Source organism: Pimephales promelas, chromosome 5 (assembly GCF_988280905.1).
Source record: "Pimephales promelas chromosome 5, fPimPro1.hap1.1, whole genome shotgun sequence".
NCBI lineage: Eukaryota > Metazoa > Chordata > Actinopteri > Cypriniformes > Leuciscidae > Pimephales > Pimephales promelas.
This window is the reverse complement of record NC_142773.1, coordinates 7,486,484-7,504,510: the sequence shown is the minus strand read 5'-3', so window position 1 is coordinate 7,504,510 and position 18,027 is coordinate 7,486,484. Positions and strand designations below refer to the sequence as shown.

At 37.9% G+C, this 18,027-nt stretch overlaps 1 protein-coding gene and 2 long non-coding RNA genes across 4 annotated transcripts in view; all 3 read left to right on the top strand.

Moving 5' to 3' along the window:
* LOC148981345 (uncharacterized) overlaps positions 1-10,823 on the top strand; it is a 28,307-nt gene extending 17,484 nt beyond the window's left edge. The window contains exons 9-10 of the mRNA XM_089131672.1: positions 10,124-10,178; positions 10,365-10,823. Of these exons, the coding sequence (XP_088987798.1) occupies positions 10,124-10,178; positions 10,365-10,546 (237 nt within the window). The 3' untranslated portion in view covers positions 10,547-10,823. The remainder of the gene's footprint in view (positions 1-10,123; positions 10,179-10,364) is intronic.
* A 4,162-nt stretch (positions 10,824-14,985) lies between these two features.
* Positions 14,986-16,705, top strand: LOC148981344 (uncharacterized). 2 transcript variants are annotated; one of them, XR_016168462.1, is made up of 3 exons: positions 14,986-15,227; positions 16,341-16,459; positions 16,567-16,705. It is a non-coding gene; the product is annotated as an uncharacterized LOC148981344 (long non-coding RNA). The 2 variants fall into 2 exon arrangements; XR_016168461.1 differs by lacking the exon at positions 14,986-15,227 and adding an exon at positions 15,812-16,030.
* Positions 16,706-17,068: 363 nt separating this feature from the next.
* LOC148981343 (uncharacterized) lies at positions 17,069-17,717 on the top strand. Its single transcript, XR_016168463.1, has 2 exons — positions 17,069-17,170; positions 17,354-17,717. It is a non-coding gene; the product is annotated as an uncharacterized LOC148981343 (long non-coding RNA).
* The last annotated feature ends 310 nt before the right edge of the window (positions 17,718-18,027 follow it).

Sequence of the window (18,027 nt, the reverse complement as noted above, 5' to 3'; positions counted from 1 at the left end):
TCATTAAACTGAATAATGTCCTCATAAACCATGAGTAAACACACACAAGTGTTGTAAAACAATAGTCTACTGCTGAGTCACATTACAGTTCCTTTCTCCTTGTTTCTGTCTTATTTCCTACTGAGACACTTCAACAAAATATATAAATAACTGGCTTAAAACCATTTATTTGAGTTGAAAATACTAGTGTGCCAAAGACTTCTGCACAGTACTGTAAATTCTTACTTTTATATCCTAAACATTTTTATTTTCCTTTTTGTTTTTTTTTTAATCTTATTTTTCATGAATATATTTTACAACAGTACAAAGAGAAATGTGCAACTCTTTTCCAGATTTAGTACACTTACTGGCCCTCATTTATCAAAAGTGCGTACTCCACATTTCCAGCGTACACCTTGCGTACACTCAAAACCACGGTGAGTTTGAGATTTATCAATATGGACGTTGGCGTACGGCACGCTCGAATCCTACACCAGCTCAGGAGGTGGTGTACGCACGTTTTGAGTTAGTGAGGAAATGCGCAGAAAAATTCCTAACACCACAAAACGCACTGACAAACTAAAAGATATGATATATTATGACCCACTGTAAAACAAACAAACAAAACAAACTTCAGTATTTATTTTTGTGTAACGTGGACTTCAATGTTTAATTTGTGTGACTTTACCAAAGCATTTGATTTGTAAGCATATATTCCTTCAGTTGCGAGCCCACTTTACCCTGACGTTTCAGGATTATCCCCGGCAGGTGCGCACGGACTGGGTTCGGTAGCCTAATGAAAGGCTTTCAATGACCAAAAAATAATTCAGACTGACAAAATAATAAAAAATACATTCTTCTTCTTTTAAATGATGATAATAATAGAAATAATAATAACGACATCCTTCTTCTAAATAACAATAAGCATCATTAATGCAAATCATAATAATAATAAGAATACTATTACAAATTGTCATGCAATTATTAATGTGAATGAATGGTACTTCACATCACATCATCATCACTATTATACATGTGACGTGATTCGAAATTGAATGCTAATTTCAAAAGACGTGCTGTAAAATAATGCATTGTGATAGGTCATTTCGTCTCCACGTCGGAGAAGTTTCTCTTCTTTGCCGTCTTCCGTGTGTCCATGGCGTAAAATAAGGGCGTGGGGGGATCGGAGACTTGCATATTTAGGGGCGTGTTATTCTAATGACGATCGTTTTCGGCCGCAGGATTTATCAAGGACAGGCATTGCGTACACCTGGATTTCAAAGGTTCGCACATCTTCATAAATCAGGCGGTGAGAGGAGTGTAAGCATAATCTTACACCAAAATATCCACCCGTTTCTACGCAAGATTGATAAATGAGGGCCACTGTCTCTTATTTGCTCCCCACTAAATATTTTTTGACTAAATGTTCAGATTTTATAAAAATGATTGTGCACTCGTGATTTTTCTAGAGTAAATTTTACTGCTGAATTATCCACTAATCTAGTTTATAAAGCATTTTTTTGCTATAGAGTATGATCATATTTTTTTTTTTATTTGTTAAAGTTGTCTGTATTAAATAGATTGTGTGTTGAACTGATAATCACTCTTTTGTGTGTTAAACACAGGGTAAAAGAAATACTTATTTCTTACAGTTTTTTTCAGTCGCTAACAAGCATTTGTCCAAACAGTTGTCACATTTTCAAAACTCTAAACACAATTAGCACAACATCGATCTTTTGTGGCCATACCATTCACACATTTCATGTTGTTTTCACACAATATGCAGTCAGTGAACACATTTCCACAATGCTTACATTTTTTTAACAGACAAGCTATACCTCCCAATAAAATTATGGATTGTTTTTGTAGTATTTACAAATGTTAACACACACCATCCCAAAATAGCAAAAATAATATTCCAAACCTTAGATACATTATAAAAACCTCTGCTTCTGCAATGATATCAGTTCAAAAACAATATATCTCAGCTGATAATAAACAAACAATTGAATAATTGACCCACAGCTTATTTATGTTGGGTAAATTGGGCCAACCACCGCTGTTTTCAGTCTGGCTTAGATTCAGTGGCGGGGGTTATTTTTTTTCTATTACATTGGTTCTTATACAGTAAAAGAAGGCCTTTACAGTAAAGAGTAATGTTTTTGGAAACAGAAAAAGACAAACACTGTAACGTCTGGACAAAGAAGAGTAAGAGCAAGGGGCCCAGGCAGAAGAGCAGGCCCAGTGAGAGGTGCAGTGAGAGATGCAGTGAGAGATCCAGTGAGAGGTGCAGTGAGAGATGCAGTGAAAGATCCAGTGAGAGATCCAGTGAGATGTGCAGTGAGAGATCCAGTGAGAGGTGCAGTGAGAGATGCAGTGAAAGATCCAGTGAGAGATAGAGTGAGAGATGCAGTGAGAGGTGAAGTGAGAGATGCAGTGAGAGATCCAGTGAGAGATGCAGTGAGAGATGCTGTGAGAGGTGCAGTGAGAGATCCAGTGAGAGATGCAGTGAGAGATGCAGTGAAAGATCCAGTGAGAGATGCAGTGAGAGATAGAGTGAGAGATGCAGTGAAAGATCCAGTGAGAGATGCAGTGAAAGATCCAGTGAGAGATGCAGTGAGAGATAGAGTGAGAGGTGCAGTGAGAGATGCAGTGAGAGATGCAGTGAGAGATAGAGTGAGAGGTGCAGTGAGAGATGCAGTGAGAGATGCAGTGAGAGATAGAGTGAGAGGTGCAGTGAGAGGTGCAGTGAGAGATCCAGTGAGAGATGCAGTGAGAGATAGAGTGAGAGATGCAGTGAGAGGTGCAGTGAGAGGTGAAAAAAAACTTGAAAAATATTTGTTTTTTACTGGAATGCTTTTGAATGTGAACATTACTGTACATGTGGACAGTTCCCAACCAACAAATGTAGTGTAAAAAAGGTCGATTACATATTTTTCATGCAAATACTTGTAAAACTGAAACATCAAAGTCTATGCAGTTTTTGTAATGTCAACAATAGCCAGTATTTTGAAACCTGGTGTACTTTAATTGTCTGCATGTACCTTGTGAAGTGAAAACAAGTGTTTTTCTTTGACAGAATAATTTCATTTTGAGTAATATTTCCAGTTAGTCTAGTAGCCAACTAGGTGAACCTGGAAATGTTGAGTACACCAAAGTTTTATTGCAGAAATGTGAAGTATGGGTCCCCAGCATACAGAAACTGCAAGATGCTATGTTGAGCAATTTGCATAATTAGCATAATTAGCATTATTAGCTTAATTGTCCATTTTGACCAGATATTTTGCTCTGTATGGCCAATTTCTACAATATTTGAGTGGTTTTAAAAGGTTTTAGAGGATGCTGATTTCATTTCTGACATTTTCAGATTTCAAAGAGCTAATTTTATTGCATATTTTGATTTTTTTAGGCAAATTTTTATTACTTTCATAATTTTAATATTTTAATAATTTTAGGTTATTTTTATCGTAAACAAAATCTTACATTTCAGAATCATGAGTGATCTTGTGAATGTTTATGCATTGTTTTCAGGGTGTAGTGAGGCTGTATCCCCTCCTGACACTTTTAAAGATTCAAAATTGCTTTTTATAAACGATGAATCTTTGTTAGGCTAAATGTTATGCATTTCTGGAGGAAAAAGCAATGCGGGAATTTGACATAACTTGGATAATGCAACTGTACGATTCATATTAATGGGGTAGCTTTTTCAGAAACCCAAATGAGATGTGTGGTGGCAAACAATTGTCTAGTGCTGAATAAGAGACAAATATGTAACAATTGTTTTTAACAATTATTTATTTTCTAGCAAGGAAAGGTCAACAGTCATACAGTCAATACAACAAGTGCCTGCAGAGTGTGACAACGAATTGGGGGGCATCCTTCCTTCTTTAAAGTTGTTCCTCCCCTTAGGTTGTTTCACCTAATCACCTAAGCCCATCACCATGTGTGATCAACGAACTATGTACAAATATACAGTATATACATGCCATACAAGACAGCAAGTCGCTGGGGCAATGCCCAAATAGCAGAAGGGCTGCCCAGGTTGGTCCACAAGTCGCAAGATCCAACGAGGACCTAGTTAAAACTCCGCCAGACGCAAGAGTTAATACTGAGTCTGGGCAACCCGGGTCAGCCCGCTAGTCGCAAGGCTAACCAAGAGGGCCTCACCTCCGCACCACACAAAGCGCACAATGGCTACCACCTTCAGGCAAGCTGCTATGCCTCACAATTAATTAACAAAAGGCAGCCACATCATCTTCACTATCCTTGTCTGTTCTGTCATCATCTTCTTCAGACCCTTCATCCCTCTGTTTGTGTTCTTGGTGTTGTGTAAGTATGTTGCTGCATATACCATCATTGCCTTTGCAGGAACAATAGCTGGTACAGGCCAGACCTGCAGCTGCACAGCTGCACTTTGCTAATGTGCAAGGTTTCAACCCAGCTTTGCAACCACAGCTGACAACATCTAACAAAGCAGGAGGAGAAACTGGACTTGAATCCTGGGTGGGCATAATCAGTTCCTCTCCTTCTTTTAGACCCATTTTCTTGTCCCATCCAAACAAGGTGATATCCACAGCCGGTGGATCAGGCTGGTATGCTGCTTTCCATAGCAGCACCTGTAGGTGGGCACGTCTTCCATGAAGGCACATATTGCGCTCTGTGGGAGGTAGTGTATTCAGTGCTGGGGGTCTTTTGCGCTTTCGGTAAATTTCATACCAGGCTGCATCCAAGGTAACAGAGTTCCTCTGATTGTACAGAGCCAGAAAGAAAGCCCTTGTTGCTTTTGTGATCTGTAAATCTGTGGCTTCTGCCTCTCCAATAAAGTGGAGAAGCTTACCAGGTACGACTCTCATGGCCTTGAGTGCAGACACCTTCCCCTTTCCGACAGGATATGAGGAGGTATCACATCCCGAAAGAGCATGCATGGCCAGAATGGAACCAAATTGGTCACCCAGATTCTCTGCAGTTGCATTTATGCTGAGAACAGTACCATTCCATTTTTCCATCTGTAGGTTAGTAGTGACACCAGCCTTCCAACACCAATAAACCATGAGCACAAAGACATCTGTGTCATCACTGAGAATGCGAACAGTTGAAGCCCCATGTCTAACAGCATCTAACATGTAAGATATAAGTGATATATCGGCCTCATCATGAGTGTCAATGCTGTCAGCTTTACTGACCATCATGATCTTACTTCCTACATTGAAAGTACACAGGAGTTTGCTCAGCCTTTGTTTGTTGTGCTTGTTTTTTAAGACTTTGTCTCGACTAGGTAGAGGTGTAGTCAATGAGAGCTTGTACTCTGTGGAGCTCTCTCCTGCTCTTCTATGTCTCTCATGGTCCTTGGCAGACACCTGCAAATATCTGTCAAAGATGACAAATGTTTGAGTGTTGTAACAATTAAGCCGACATCCCATGCTGGCTGCAAGATCTGCCACTGTCCCAGTTGATGGCCAAACTATGTGATAAATGAGCTGGGATGCATCCACAATGACAAAATCTGGTGGCTGGGGATTGCAGACTGGAATTCCGAGCTGCTGGACAAGTACTGACTTATTGCCCTTTCGGATGCATCCATTGTCATCAATGATAGACAAGGGGACTGGGCTAAGCTCATATCTGAAGAGAGAAGAGAGCTCCATTTTTCTCTGGCCTCCCACCACCAACAGTCGAGCAAATAATGACTCAAGGTCACAAACAACCTTCCCACTAACCTTTATTCCCTTTTTCTGGAACTTCATAGTCACTACCTTGTTAGAGATTGGTGCATGAAATACCTCCGGAATTGATGAAGAAAACTTTTCACACATAGCCTGACCAATCTTCGGCACATCTTGCACTTTCATTTTTTCATCAGCCACCTGTCCATTTATGATGTGGTAGAGCACTGTGCTCTCTGTCGTGAGTGGATTTGTGTTTTCCCACAGCATCCTCACAATTTTAGAGCGATCCTCAGCATCCAACTTCCGTCATGCTTCACCCTCCTCTTTGTGTCTGTTGGAGACAGTCTTCTCTGATGCTACTGTATCACTGTACATGTCATCCAATGACTGAGAAAGATGTGAACATATTCCAAATGATTGGATCTAAACTGCAACCTGCTCAGGGTTGGTTGAAATACCCTTCATGCCCCCTGCTCCCTTCCCTTGCCTGATGTATGTCTGCTCTCCAAACATATCGGCACTCACTGCAGGTTCACCATCTGTATGGCGGCACACATGACTTCCGCCAAGAAGGTCATCTTTTGCAACGGAAGGAAGGTGCTGCATTTCACGTAAATGCCAAGTGATCCATCTAGCATAGTGGTGATGACCAGCAGCAAAAAAATAGGGTAGCATCTTTTCAAGGCACACTCTAAAAAATGCTGGGTTGTTTTAACCCAATTTTGGGTAAAATATGGACAAACCCAGCCATTGGGTTACATTTTTAAATTACATTTTTAACCCAATGGCTGGGTTTGTCCATATTTTACCCAAAATTGGGTTAAAACAACCCAGCATTTTTTAGAGTGCAGTGTTGTTGCAGCAGCCAGTCACCCTCCTTCTCTGCTCGCCAGAATCTATGTGCTATTAAGGTTGGTGTGATAAAGCAATCCACCCATAATCGGCCGGTTGGGTGCCGTCTTGCCTTTTCCAGGAATTCCTGTATCTGCTGATGACTCTTTTCTCCCTCCTGTAAGAATTCATGAAGAAGAGCATACATAACCATACGGAAGGCTCGCATGGCCTTAGGCCAGGCCTTTCCATTGAATATAGATGCCAGGCCGCCAAATGACGTACCTATCAGCTCCTCAAGGCCTGTTGAATTCATCAGCTCCCCAATTGAGCCAATGAATGACATCAGGGTGTGCATCATTCCAGGGCTGAGCAACACAGATGCCCATCGCTGTGGGTCACTCCATTTGATCTGGCAAGCAATCTTGTATAGCTGCATGTCAAATGTTATATGACTGTAAGCTCTTGCCAAGCTGCTTGAGTGATGTGTCCAGGTATGCAATGGTACGGCGGACTGTATCAGGATGAGCAGGAGGTGAGTCGAACAATGGTCCAAAGACACTTATAATCTTCATTCTAGACACACCTTCATCACTGTGACGATCTTGCACAACATTGTAGGCCGACCAGTCCAAGGGAAGAGGATTAGAATGGAGCTGACAGAGCCAAGCAGCATCCCTCCTCTGTGCTCCAGAAACCCTCTCTTGAATGCTCTCTTGGACAGTAGCTGTTCTTGGCACTTCTTTCAGAGCGGGTGGAGTCAGCTTCTTAGGGCCTGTATAATGTTCAATGATAAGACTGCTGTTAGCTACCTGACAGAATTTCTCAGCTTGGAGCTTTGTCAGACGGGGTACTTTTAGCGATGTAATCCCACCGTCTGGAGTCGCCACTCCAGGGAACAGGATCCCTGCAGGATTTTGCACAAACTGAGTGGCCATGGCATGTGTTGTGCTGCAACCATTTGGTGTGAAGACTACAAGATCAAAATTATCACCCCAAGTGTGAATAGGGCCAATGCACCTCTCCAGTCCTAATACCTGCAGGTACTTATCTGCATAATCTGAGGCATATTTGGCAGCTGACTTCCGGAACCGGAGGACCTCATCATTTGTTACAACAAGACCATGTTCTTTTAGGTTCCGAACCAGTTCTGAACTACCATGCTTATGATGAAGTTTTGTGTGAGTGCTGGTTTGGTCACCGTTTCTTCCCTGGACACAAGACTGGATACAAGCCTTAGGAGAGTTGGACTTGTATTTTGAATGACCCTTTCATGCCTAAAGCTGCCAAGGTCGTATTCACAAGCCAATGGAATATTCTGGACCTCTGTCCGCACTTTTCTGATCAACCTTGTTGACATCATCATCGTCGTCATTGGAGAGGCCAGTTTGTCCTACCAATCTGAGTGTTTTACCAATGTACTGCCTAAAGCCAACAATCGTCTGGCATCCTTCAACTCTCAGTACAATAACAGCATCACCATAATAATCACACAGGTTGGCTAGCATTTGCTTCCGGCACAAAAGCTACAAAAACATCATGTAATTCAGAGACAGTCCAAGTCACTGTCTTGTTTGCACTCATGTGGTCTATGACCGAAGCTAGGCAGCTGTCAATTGGTTTACTAGCAGTTGCACTTGCGTCAATAGGTACCTTCCTGAAAGCATTGTAACACTTGGAGTGATACTGAGCATCAGCTGCAGGTAGGTCCATGATGCCATTCACCCGTAACACATTTAGACAAAATCACATCTTTGAAGGATGGAAGGCCTGGTCTATCTAAAGTCTGACATTTTTTAACTGGATTCAGCCTGTTAAGATTTTCAGAGTCTTTTTCTTCTCAAATAAGACCACAGAACAAGCACTGTTTTGAATACTCAAAGGCAGAGAGTTGAGAGCAAATGATTCGCTTTCCGGGCTGACTCTGACATGAGTCTGACTTGCAATTGCAAGATTTGTGACATAACATAGAAGCTGATGAAGCACCATCTGTAGCAATAATGTTTGACAAAGTCTAATGTATGGCTGTGTCTCCTCGCTCCTCGCTCTTAATTAGCAGAGTAGCGATTCCTTTGGACCCAGATATTTTAAAGTCGCCATCTTTGCCACTGCATGGTGCAAACAGACACTTCTTTCCCGACATTTTGACCTGATCAAACCAATCTCTCTTTGTTTTGAAACTCTGAGAATGTTCCTCCACAACAACTTGGGAAAGCTGCAATAACACAAATATCAACTTTAATCCTTCCTTATCAAACCTCATGTCAAAGTCTGAATTTTAAAAAAAGAAGAATATTTTAATATAATGGTAACAAATTTTAGAACACCAGATTTACCCACAAAATGGATCTGACTAGAAATTCACAATATATTTAACAATACTCTCATTATAACTCTTTCCACCTTGTATCTTAATGTGAAAACATTAATGTCAACATTAAAATGTCAACGTTAAATACCTTTACTGACTTTGTAATTTACGAAGGCGATAGAAGAAAAATAATAAAATAAAAATAAAAAATATATTTAAATGAAATTATAAAAAATATATTTCCAAGGTGAATTTCGACTTTAAAACTAGACTATGCTCCCTTGCTTTACAACATACTTATTACAAATACAACAGCTAGCTGCAACAGTTTATTTCATAAAAAAATAATCAGACCTCAAGAAATGTAAACAAAATTTGGTTACATTCACATTAAAGAGCAAGAGCTCTTGTGATTTCTGAAATGTGAAATTATTGTGTTTACCAGGAAAATAACCTAAAATTTTGTCTGAAATTAATAAAAAATGTGTCTAAATGTATCCAAATTTGTCTTAGAATTACCATTTTTGAGTCTGATACTGCCAGAAATTAAATCAGCATTCTCTAAAACCTTTAAAACCACTCACATATTGTAGAAATTGGCCATAGAGTGCAAAATATCTGGTCAAAATGGACGATTAAGCTAATAATGCTAATTATGAAAATTGCTCAACATATGCAAAGTAGCATCCAGCAGTTTCTGTATGCTGGGACCCATACTTCACATTTCTGCAATAAAACTTTGGTGTACTCAACATTTCCGGGTTCACAATGGGGCTCAATGGGCTGGCTACTAGACTAAGTGTTTTGGTAAAGTTAGTGTGTGCAGAAAAAGATGTGTTCTATTTTGAAATGAAGAGTTAGTGTATATTTAACAAAATGTGTTTTTGAGAAGAAAATTATCCATTTGGCCAATTGTGTTTTGTAGGTGTGAGTCTGTGTTAAGAGTTTAGAAAAAGTATCTGAAGTATTGGTAAGCGTTTGTTAGCGATTGAAAAAACTGTAATACTTTTACTTAATAAAATAACGAATCGCACTGGTATTGGACCGGTATCAGTCGATACTCAGAAATTTTTGTATCAGATCGGATCGGTTCCCAAAAAATTTGCAGCAGTGCATCCCAACCGTTTACCATGCTTAACAGTGCCTGAAATTGTGTAAATTATATACTGATTGCAAGCTAGAGAATTGGGTGTGTCGAAAAAAATAATTCTGGTTCATCTAGTTGTATCCCAATACAATTTGTTGCAAGTTTATTTACCAGTGTGAAAAGTAGCTTATCCCTAATATCCATATCCACTGTCTTTCATGGAATCAATTTATTTATTTTTCACTCTAGGAAATCATGGTTGGATCCCAGCAGGAAGCTAGAGGGCCAGGCAGTGGCAGTGATGGTAAGAAAATTCCTATAAACAAATAACCGAATTGTTACCTTGTTATTGAGGTGCTATGTGTGGTTTTAAAGGGGTCATGAACTGGCTTTTTAAATTTTATTATTTTGTTGTCTGAGGTCAATTTATGACGTTTGCTTGGTTTTTGCATTCAGTAATGCTAACAATTTATCATCTTGTTTGTTTTAGTCTCAAGCAGAGGGAAACCCAAGAGAGCATGGACAAAAGTTGAAGTGAACGCAGTAATGCGACACTTCAGATCTCACATCAGTAAACGTCACTTGGCGTCAATGAGAGAAGTTGAGGTCTGCAAAAGGTGTGAACACCAAGTGCTGCAAAACAGGACAGTTCAAAATATCAGACTTTGTTAGAAATTGAGGGCTTACCTTTAAGTGCATGGAGTTAAATTAAGTGACAACGAGTCAAAATGTTCTGAATGTAATGTTATTGTTTTTTGGAGTAATAGTTTTTTTTTAAAGGGGTGATGAACTGAGAAATCAAATTTTCCTTGAGCTTTTGACATCTAAGAGGTCATCATATTATAAGAATATCCTGTAAGTTTCAGAACTGAAAACGTCCTTGTTAGTCCAATAAAAGCTTTTATTGACACAGCCTCTGAAAACGACTCGTTTTTAAAAGTGGGGAACTATGACGACAAAGGGGTTAAAACACCACCTCCACAGAAGATGATCAACGCCTGCTTCACCACGGCAGGTTTAGCCCCGCCCACCGATTCGCGCATTACACATAGCTAAGTAACATACATGTGCTTACCTCGTGATGACAAATCGGATCGTTCTACCGAGCAATACAGAATATTGTGCAGCGCCTGGTTGTGCAAGACAGTCGCTGCATAAGCTTCCTCTGGATTCCAATAGGACTGCATGGATAAACTTTATTTTTAATGACGTTCCAGCTGATGAGGGTAAAACATCGTCGTCTGTTCGCTACATTTCACTGAGGATTGTTTTATCAACAAGACTGGATTTGCAGAGCGATAAGAGTAAAGAACGGTGCTGTGCCGTCTATATTGGATCTGACAGGAATATTGTGCAACACACGGACTCTGGGTTGAACATGTATGGGCGAATCCGGTTGCCATTTGACAACATTGGACGTTTTCCCCCACGTGCACCGAACGGGTGAGTTAAACTCATTATAATATGCAAAACTGTTTTCCACTCGCAGCAGTGGGTGTTTACTTCCAAGTCTTCAGTGCGACACGCCCATTAAAACCGACTGTTTTTCAGGTAGGCTCACAACCAGGGTACAAAATAGCCTATTACTTGTTCATTTTGATGTTTTTGAATGCAAAAACCAAGCGAATGTTATAAGTTGATCTCAGACAACAATATAGGGGCGGTAAAACTCCTAAGCGGTGAACAGCCGGTAACAAGAAGTAGTTGAAGGAGAACGTCCTCGTCTCAGTTCTCGCGCATGCGCCCATAAGGAAGTAATGGAATAGTCGAATAAAGTCGTTATTTATGTTTTTTTTCGCACAAAAAGTAGTCTCGTCGCTTGATAAACTTATAATTGAGCCGCTGTAGGCACATGGAATATTTTAACCTTTTCTTTATTGACTTTATGGGCCGTCAAGAGCCAGTCCCTTAGGTAGTCTATGTAGGACTGATCCAGCTCTCAGATTCAATCAAAAATATCTTTATTTGTGTTCCGAAGATGAACGAAGGTCTTACGGGGTTGGAACAGCATGGGGGTGAGTAATTAATGACTTAATTTTCATTTTTGGGTGAACTAACCCTTTAACTTGTCACCGACTGACTATCTTTTTTTTACCCAATTAAAAAAATGAATTTTCCATTGCAAGTTTTTACTCCTGCTGATGCTGTTGATTTTTTCTTGGTTTTGTTAAACACTCAGAAAAAAAAAAAAATCAGCAATTTAAAGAAGAAAAACAAATACAGAAATTCAAACACCTGAACTGCCTCAGTTGATCATGAATAATGTATTGACAGTAACAGCCACACCAGTTGACGAGAGAGAATCTCGTGTGAGAAATCAGAACAAATTAGCGCAGACAAAGAAACATTGAACAAACACTGCTGTACATATTTAGTTTTTACATTTATTGTTTATGATGTAGCCTAGTTAAGCAACATGAGATGGCCGGTTGTGTTGTTTCCTGGATATCAGCACGATTGCAGATTTGAAATGATTTTATTCATTCAATACATGAAGTTGCAATGAGTGACTTACACTTTTAAATTAGAATACATTTTAAATTACTTCCAAAAAAAAAAAGTCACTCTGCAGAACAGTCACGCATCTTTGAGCAACACACAGTGGTGTTTCTTAACTGAATGATTCAGCATTTTGAACGAATCATTCAATTCAATGATTCAGTGATCCATTCATAAAGATAGTCACTTGCCTTCATTCTTTAATGAATCAGTCGTCTGAATTAGTTGAACTAAACAATCAAACACTCACTCATTGGTAAATGCATATGTGTATATTTTAAATTATTATTAATGAATTCATTAATTAAAGCACTAAACTTTTATAGTTCATAGCCTGATTTTTCAGTATGTCTAGCATTCTAGCAATCTGTTGGTACTTTGTTAAATACATGTTTAAATATCTGCAAATATATTTTTACATCCCAAATGGCACACTGATCCAAAAATTCTGTTCGTTTTCTCAAATATCCAAGAATATCATCATTGCATTGTGAATTTGAATTAATTGAATTATCAAAAATACAATATACAATAGAAAACGTAATATTGTGAAATATGTTCAATTTATAATAAACTTTTTTTAATGTGAATATAGTTTAAATATATAATTTATGGACCCCATAAATTATAATTTATTCCTATGATTGAAAGTTGAATTTTCAGCATCATTACAGTAGTCATTTTATTTTGTGGAAACTACATTCAAAAGTACTATGTATGTGTGTATATATATATATATATATATATATACATATATACTTTTATTCAAATTTTCATAGTAAAGACATTGTTACAAAATATTTTTTTACACATATTGTTTTAGGTTATACATAAATAACTTTTAAATTGAAATAATACTTATGATAATAATATTTACTGCCGCCTTGGAAAGCAGAAGAGACTTGTTTAAAAAAAAATGAAAACCTTTGACCGCTTGTGAAATTGAGCTGTGCTATTGTCATGAATACTCTTCTTTCAATAACAGAGAAAACTGATGTTACACGTATGTAGACCTAGTAATGTTTGTCAGTCCCCTTAAACCAGGATGAGGCTAGGTTTGTGTGTTTTCTGTAGAGTGGCCTCATAAACCACAAATCGGCATGGACCCCATAAGCCTGTGAAATGTCACATTATTATTATTTGTGTGTTGTGAAAGTGAAATTGCTATTTTGAAGCATGGTTTGTTTTTTGTAGATCAAAAAAAATTTTTTGACACAACTTCCATGTCGATTGGATGTTGGGAAAGGTGTGTCCCCGTAAACCACTAAAAAGTCACATTGACCTCATAAACCACATATGCCTGTATGTGTGTGTGTGTGTGTGTGTGTGTGTGTGTGTGTGTGTGTGTGTGTGTGTGTGTGCTCATGTACAGTTCCTAACACTATAGTGTTTATTGCCGATTACACTCCAAACCTAACTTCTCTCTCTCCTTCCTTCGGTACTCCTCGAGCAGTTCTGGGTTGCTGTATAATTTTTCCCTGAACTTTGTCAACCTAGCCTTAGCTAAAACGTTTTTTTCTCACTGACTGCCTACAATGAAACAAATCATGAAGCAAAACATCAACTGTTAGAAAAAAAATATTTAAATCCATAAGGTATATTTAAAAGTAATAGAAAATGATTGAATTCTCATTTCCGAAACAGAAGTTCTCTCCACCGCAACTGGTCTTAAATGGTTGCGGTGTATGAGATTGGTGTTTCGGAGGATGAGGTGCCTTGGTATGTTTTGCTAACAAAAGAGAATCCATGATGACTTTGCTAATCTTTTACTCAGTGCATATAATTAGACATTAATGAAGTACAATTTTATAAAAAAAAAATTGTAAATCTAACAATTTTAGAAATGTAGAAAACTACTTGTTTCGGTAATGATAATCAAAATGTTGTGTACCCATTCTGACAAGTGAATATTTTACATTTAATTGGAGAAATATAAAGAGATCTTCTTACCTGGCAGCCATCTTGAAGGAACTGGCCCATGTGCTTCTTCATTCAAAATCAAACTTTATTTAAGTTCTGAATGTGCGTTTTAACAGTCCTAAAAAAAATGTTTCGGAGGATGAGAACCACAGTCATGGACGCATCATTTTCCTACTTTTTTACATTATTATTATACATGAATATTCAGTAAATTATTTTTCTGTCATCTGAAATAATCTAGTTTGAAATAATCTGGTCTACTTTTATTTTAATTTGTGTAAATTACAACATAACATACATTCAGTTTAGTTGGATGCATTTCGGTAATGAGAATTTTCACAGAAAATGCATTAAAATAGAAAATAAAATTATCCCCATGATGAAATTACACATTGTGCAAGGTAGAGATCAGTATAGTCTTTATTGTGATGTTTTTTTTATATTGCCAAATGACATGGTTAATATTTAAAATCCTTGGTGCCATGGTGTTTTAATGGTTTCGTGAGAATCACCCGGGTACACCATACTGAACTTATGATCGATAAGACATTTCTTCATTTACTGGTACAAACTGGTAACAGTAATTATGATTTAAACCATGTTAATGCATTTCCACTAATGCCAACATAATTTTTGAGTCTATAGAAAAGAAAAGTGATTTTGTCGAGTGGTAAATACAATCTGTGGAAACCATATAAAATGTACATGATTATTGCAGGCAGCCAACGAATCCTAAAGTAATGGGTAAATTCTACATATGCTACCCATTCATCAACAGTAAGAATCATCACATAGAAAAATGGAGTAAAATATACCCCCAAAACGTGAGTTTTTTGCTTTAAATTGCGCATGCGTAGGCCCGCGGTTTCTTTTTGAGTGAGTGTGGGCGACGCTGGATCCTCTCTCTGGCTGCCATCGAACAGCAGAAGTGAAGGTAAGCTATTAACATAGGAGTGCATATATATATTTTTAATTATGAGACATTACACTTCGCTTTTATTGGGCTTTCGTTTGTTTAACATGTCATTACTTGAAATTAAAGTTTGAATCTGTCGATGGCGTCACCATGGCGGAACACATCAAGCCGACGGTCGGCCGTTGGGCACAGATTTCAAAGTTACTATCAGATTTAATGTGATTACCTTGACAAATTATACATTATTAAACATATATAAGACTCAGGTTTCAGTATTTGACCACTGTTTCTGAGAAACTTATAGTGACCATATTAATTAATTTCAGGAGTATGCAATAAAAAACAGTCGATGGCGTTTTTAATATGAATTATGTGCGTAATTCATCCGCTCCCATTCATAAATACCTCTGTCGTCGTCATGACAGAGCTCGACCAAACAAGTGCTTTCAGCTCAAAAATATGCAGATTCTGAGAAATATTTATTGATTATCATAGGTTTCTGTCAGATTTCTGTATAACGTTAGAGGAATTATATTTATTGAATACACCAAAATGGGCCGATGTAATCATAGCGCTGGATACTCCTCGGGTGTGTTTTCAATACACACTGGCAGCCGGCGGGCGTCGTGTGCACATAATTTATAACGCTACTACATAATATATCACGAAGAAGAGCCACATGACCTGTGACACCTGAAACCACAACAAAGTTTCCAAAGATCGCTGAATACTTGCAGATAACATGATTGCAACGATATATGACGCATTATTTGTGTTCTTCAAGCCATGCAGATAACTTCATAATATATTACATTTATAATGTAAGTTAATGTTAATCGATATAATCTTGATAGTCCAGAATACTATAAAATACAATATTTTATGTCCGTTTTTTTATCCGAAGCCAAGTCAGATCACAGAAGGTTATTTAAAGCAATCGACATGCATTATAAAGTAATTTTGGAGCAAAAACATGGTTTTATAATCTCATAAATTGTAGTGTATTGATGTGTGCTAAGCTAACATGCTACCTAACCCTCAGAATGCACCTGCCATATATAGCTGTTAGATTTATGGTTTTTTTTTTTTTAATAGGATGTTTACTGAAATGTTTCTTTTTTTAATTTACAGTTGATAGCCTACAGTGTCAACAGAAGTGAAAACGGATCAAAGAAATTGAAGTGGTCAGCCTCAGCCCCTCTGTGGGTGTGTTTATTCTAAAGTGGCCAGCATTATTCACTGAAGCTCAGGTGAGAATTTCTTGTAATTTTTACTTACCACTAGTATACATTCATGTGAATACTATGAGAGCTGGTCTTTAATTTAAAATGTAAATTTTGGTCATTTAACTTCCTAGATCAAGGAGGAGTTTAGACGCATCACAACATATTCCTTGGAGGAGACATTCACACGGAAGCTTGATGAGTACTCACGAGGTCTTTTGCGGCTAATGCGCGCCAAAGGAGAAGTAGCTGGTTGCAAGATGTGTCCTCTGCTGGACACTTTAAATGACGTATGTAATTTTTTTTTTTTCACAAATATGTAATTATTGATATGAGTGAATTAAAACTAAAGTAATTTGTAAACAATTGATTTGTTGTGCGCAAAGTTGAGCTCCTTACCAACTTAAACCTTTTAACATCAATGTGTGAATTCGGTCTTATCCATCTATTTTCTTTACTGCTTTGTCCGTTCGGGTCACAAGATTTTTGAGCCAACCCAGCATTTATCAGGTGAAGGGGCAGTGTTCATTCTGGATAGGTCGCCAGTCTGTTGCAGGGCCGTAATTCGGTCTTAGTATATGTAAATCACTCCCCACTTCGCTAACATTCTAACATCACTAAATTGTATCTCCCTACAGACACCGAACATTGACAAACATGAGATGCTGTTGTCTGCTGCCTCATTAAAGACAAGACTACCTTGGTGAAAATCAAGAAGATCTTTTCCATTACTACCAGGTATGTCATATTCATAACAGATTTTTGATTAACTCAAAGGATCCTCCTCTCTTCTTGTATCCACCTTCTCCTTTTGCCTTCCACTCCCCCTCTGCTCTCCTTTTAGATAAACTGAAATATATTGAAACAGCATCTTACATTAAATAAAAATGTGCATGCTTTTTGTTTGTTTTTTACATGTAGGAATGTGAGGACTACACAGACAAAAACATGAAGGTGATTGTGAAGCACAATGTCATGGCTGAGGAGGATCCAGATTTGTCTATTGTGATCGAGGGAAACCAAGTAATGGAATCACAGAGTTTAGATACAACAAAATGTGATTGGACTTCTTCCAGTACTGCTCTGATCTCATCGCTTCTAGTTTCATTTTCTACTCTCTCCTCCTCCTAAAGCAGCAATGTTTTATTATCCAACATTATTGAAACAACATTTGATAGTCCAGTGAGTTAACATGTTCATTACTTGAAATGTTGTGTAAAGTTATTGTGCTGCACTGTATTTTGAGTGTTTCATATGAATTTTTGGATTAAAAACATTGATCTGATGAACCATGTGAATGTCTTTATTGTGGGGGGTACATTTTACCTTCTCTGAATAAGTAATTAGCTTTGATTTGAATAGATCATTTTTACCTAATTTTAATGAGTAAGTAGCTGTTGATAAATGGAGGTAATTGTTACCCAATTTATGCAAGTATTTAATAGCTTTTTACTTCAGATAGTTTATACTCACTAATATGGATTAAATGTACCCCACCAAAGTCGATGCAAATTGTTACCTCACATTTTTTGGGTAAATTCTATAGATTAGTTTTTACAGTGCATGATGAAATTACACATTGTGCAAGGTAGAGA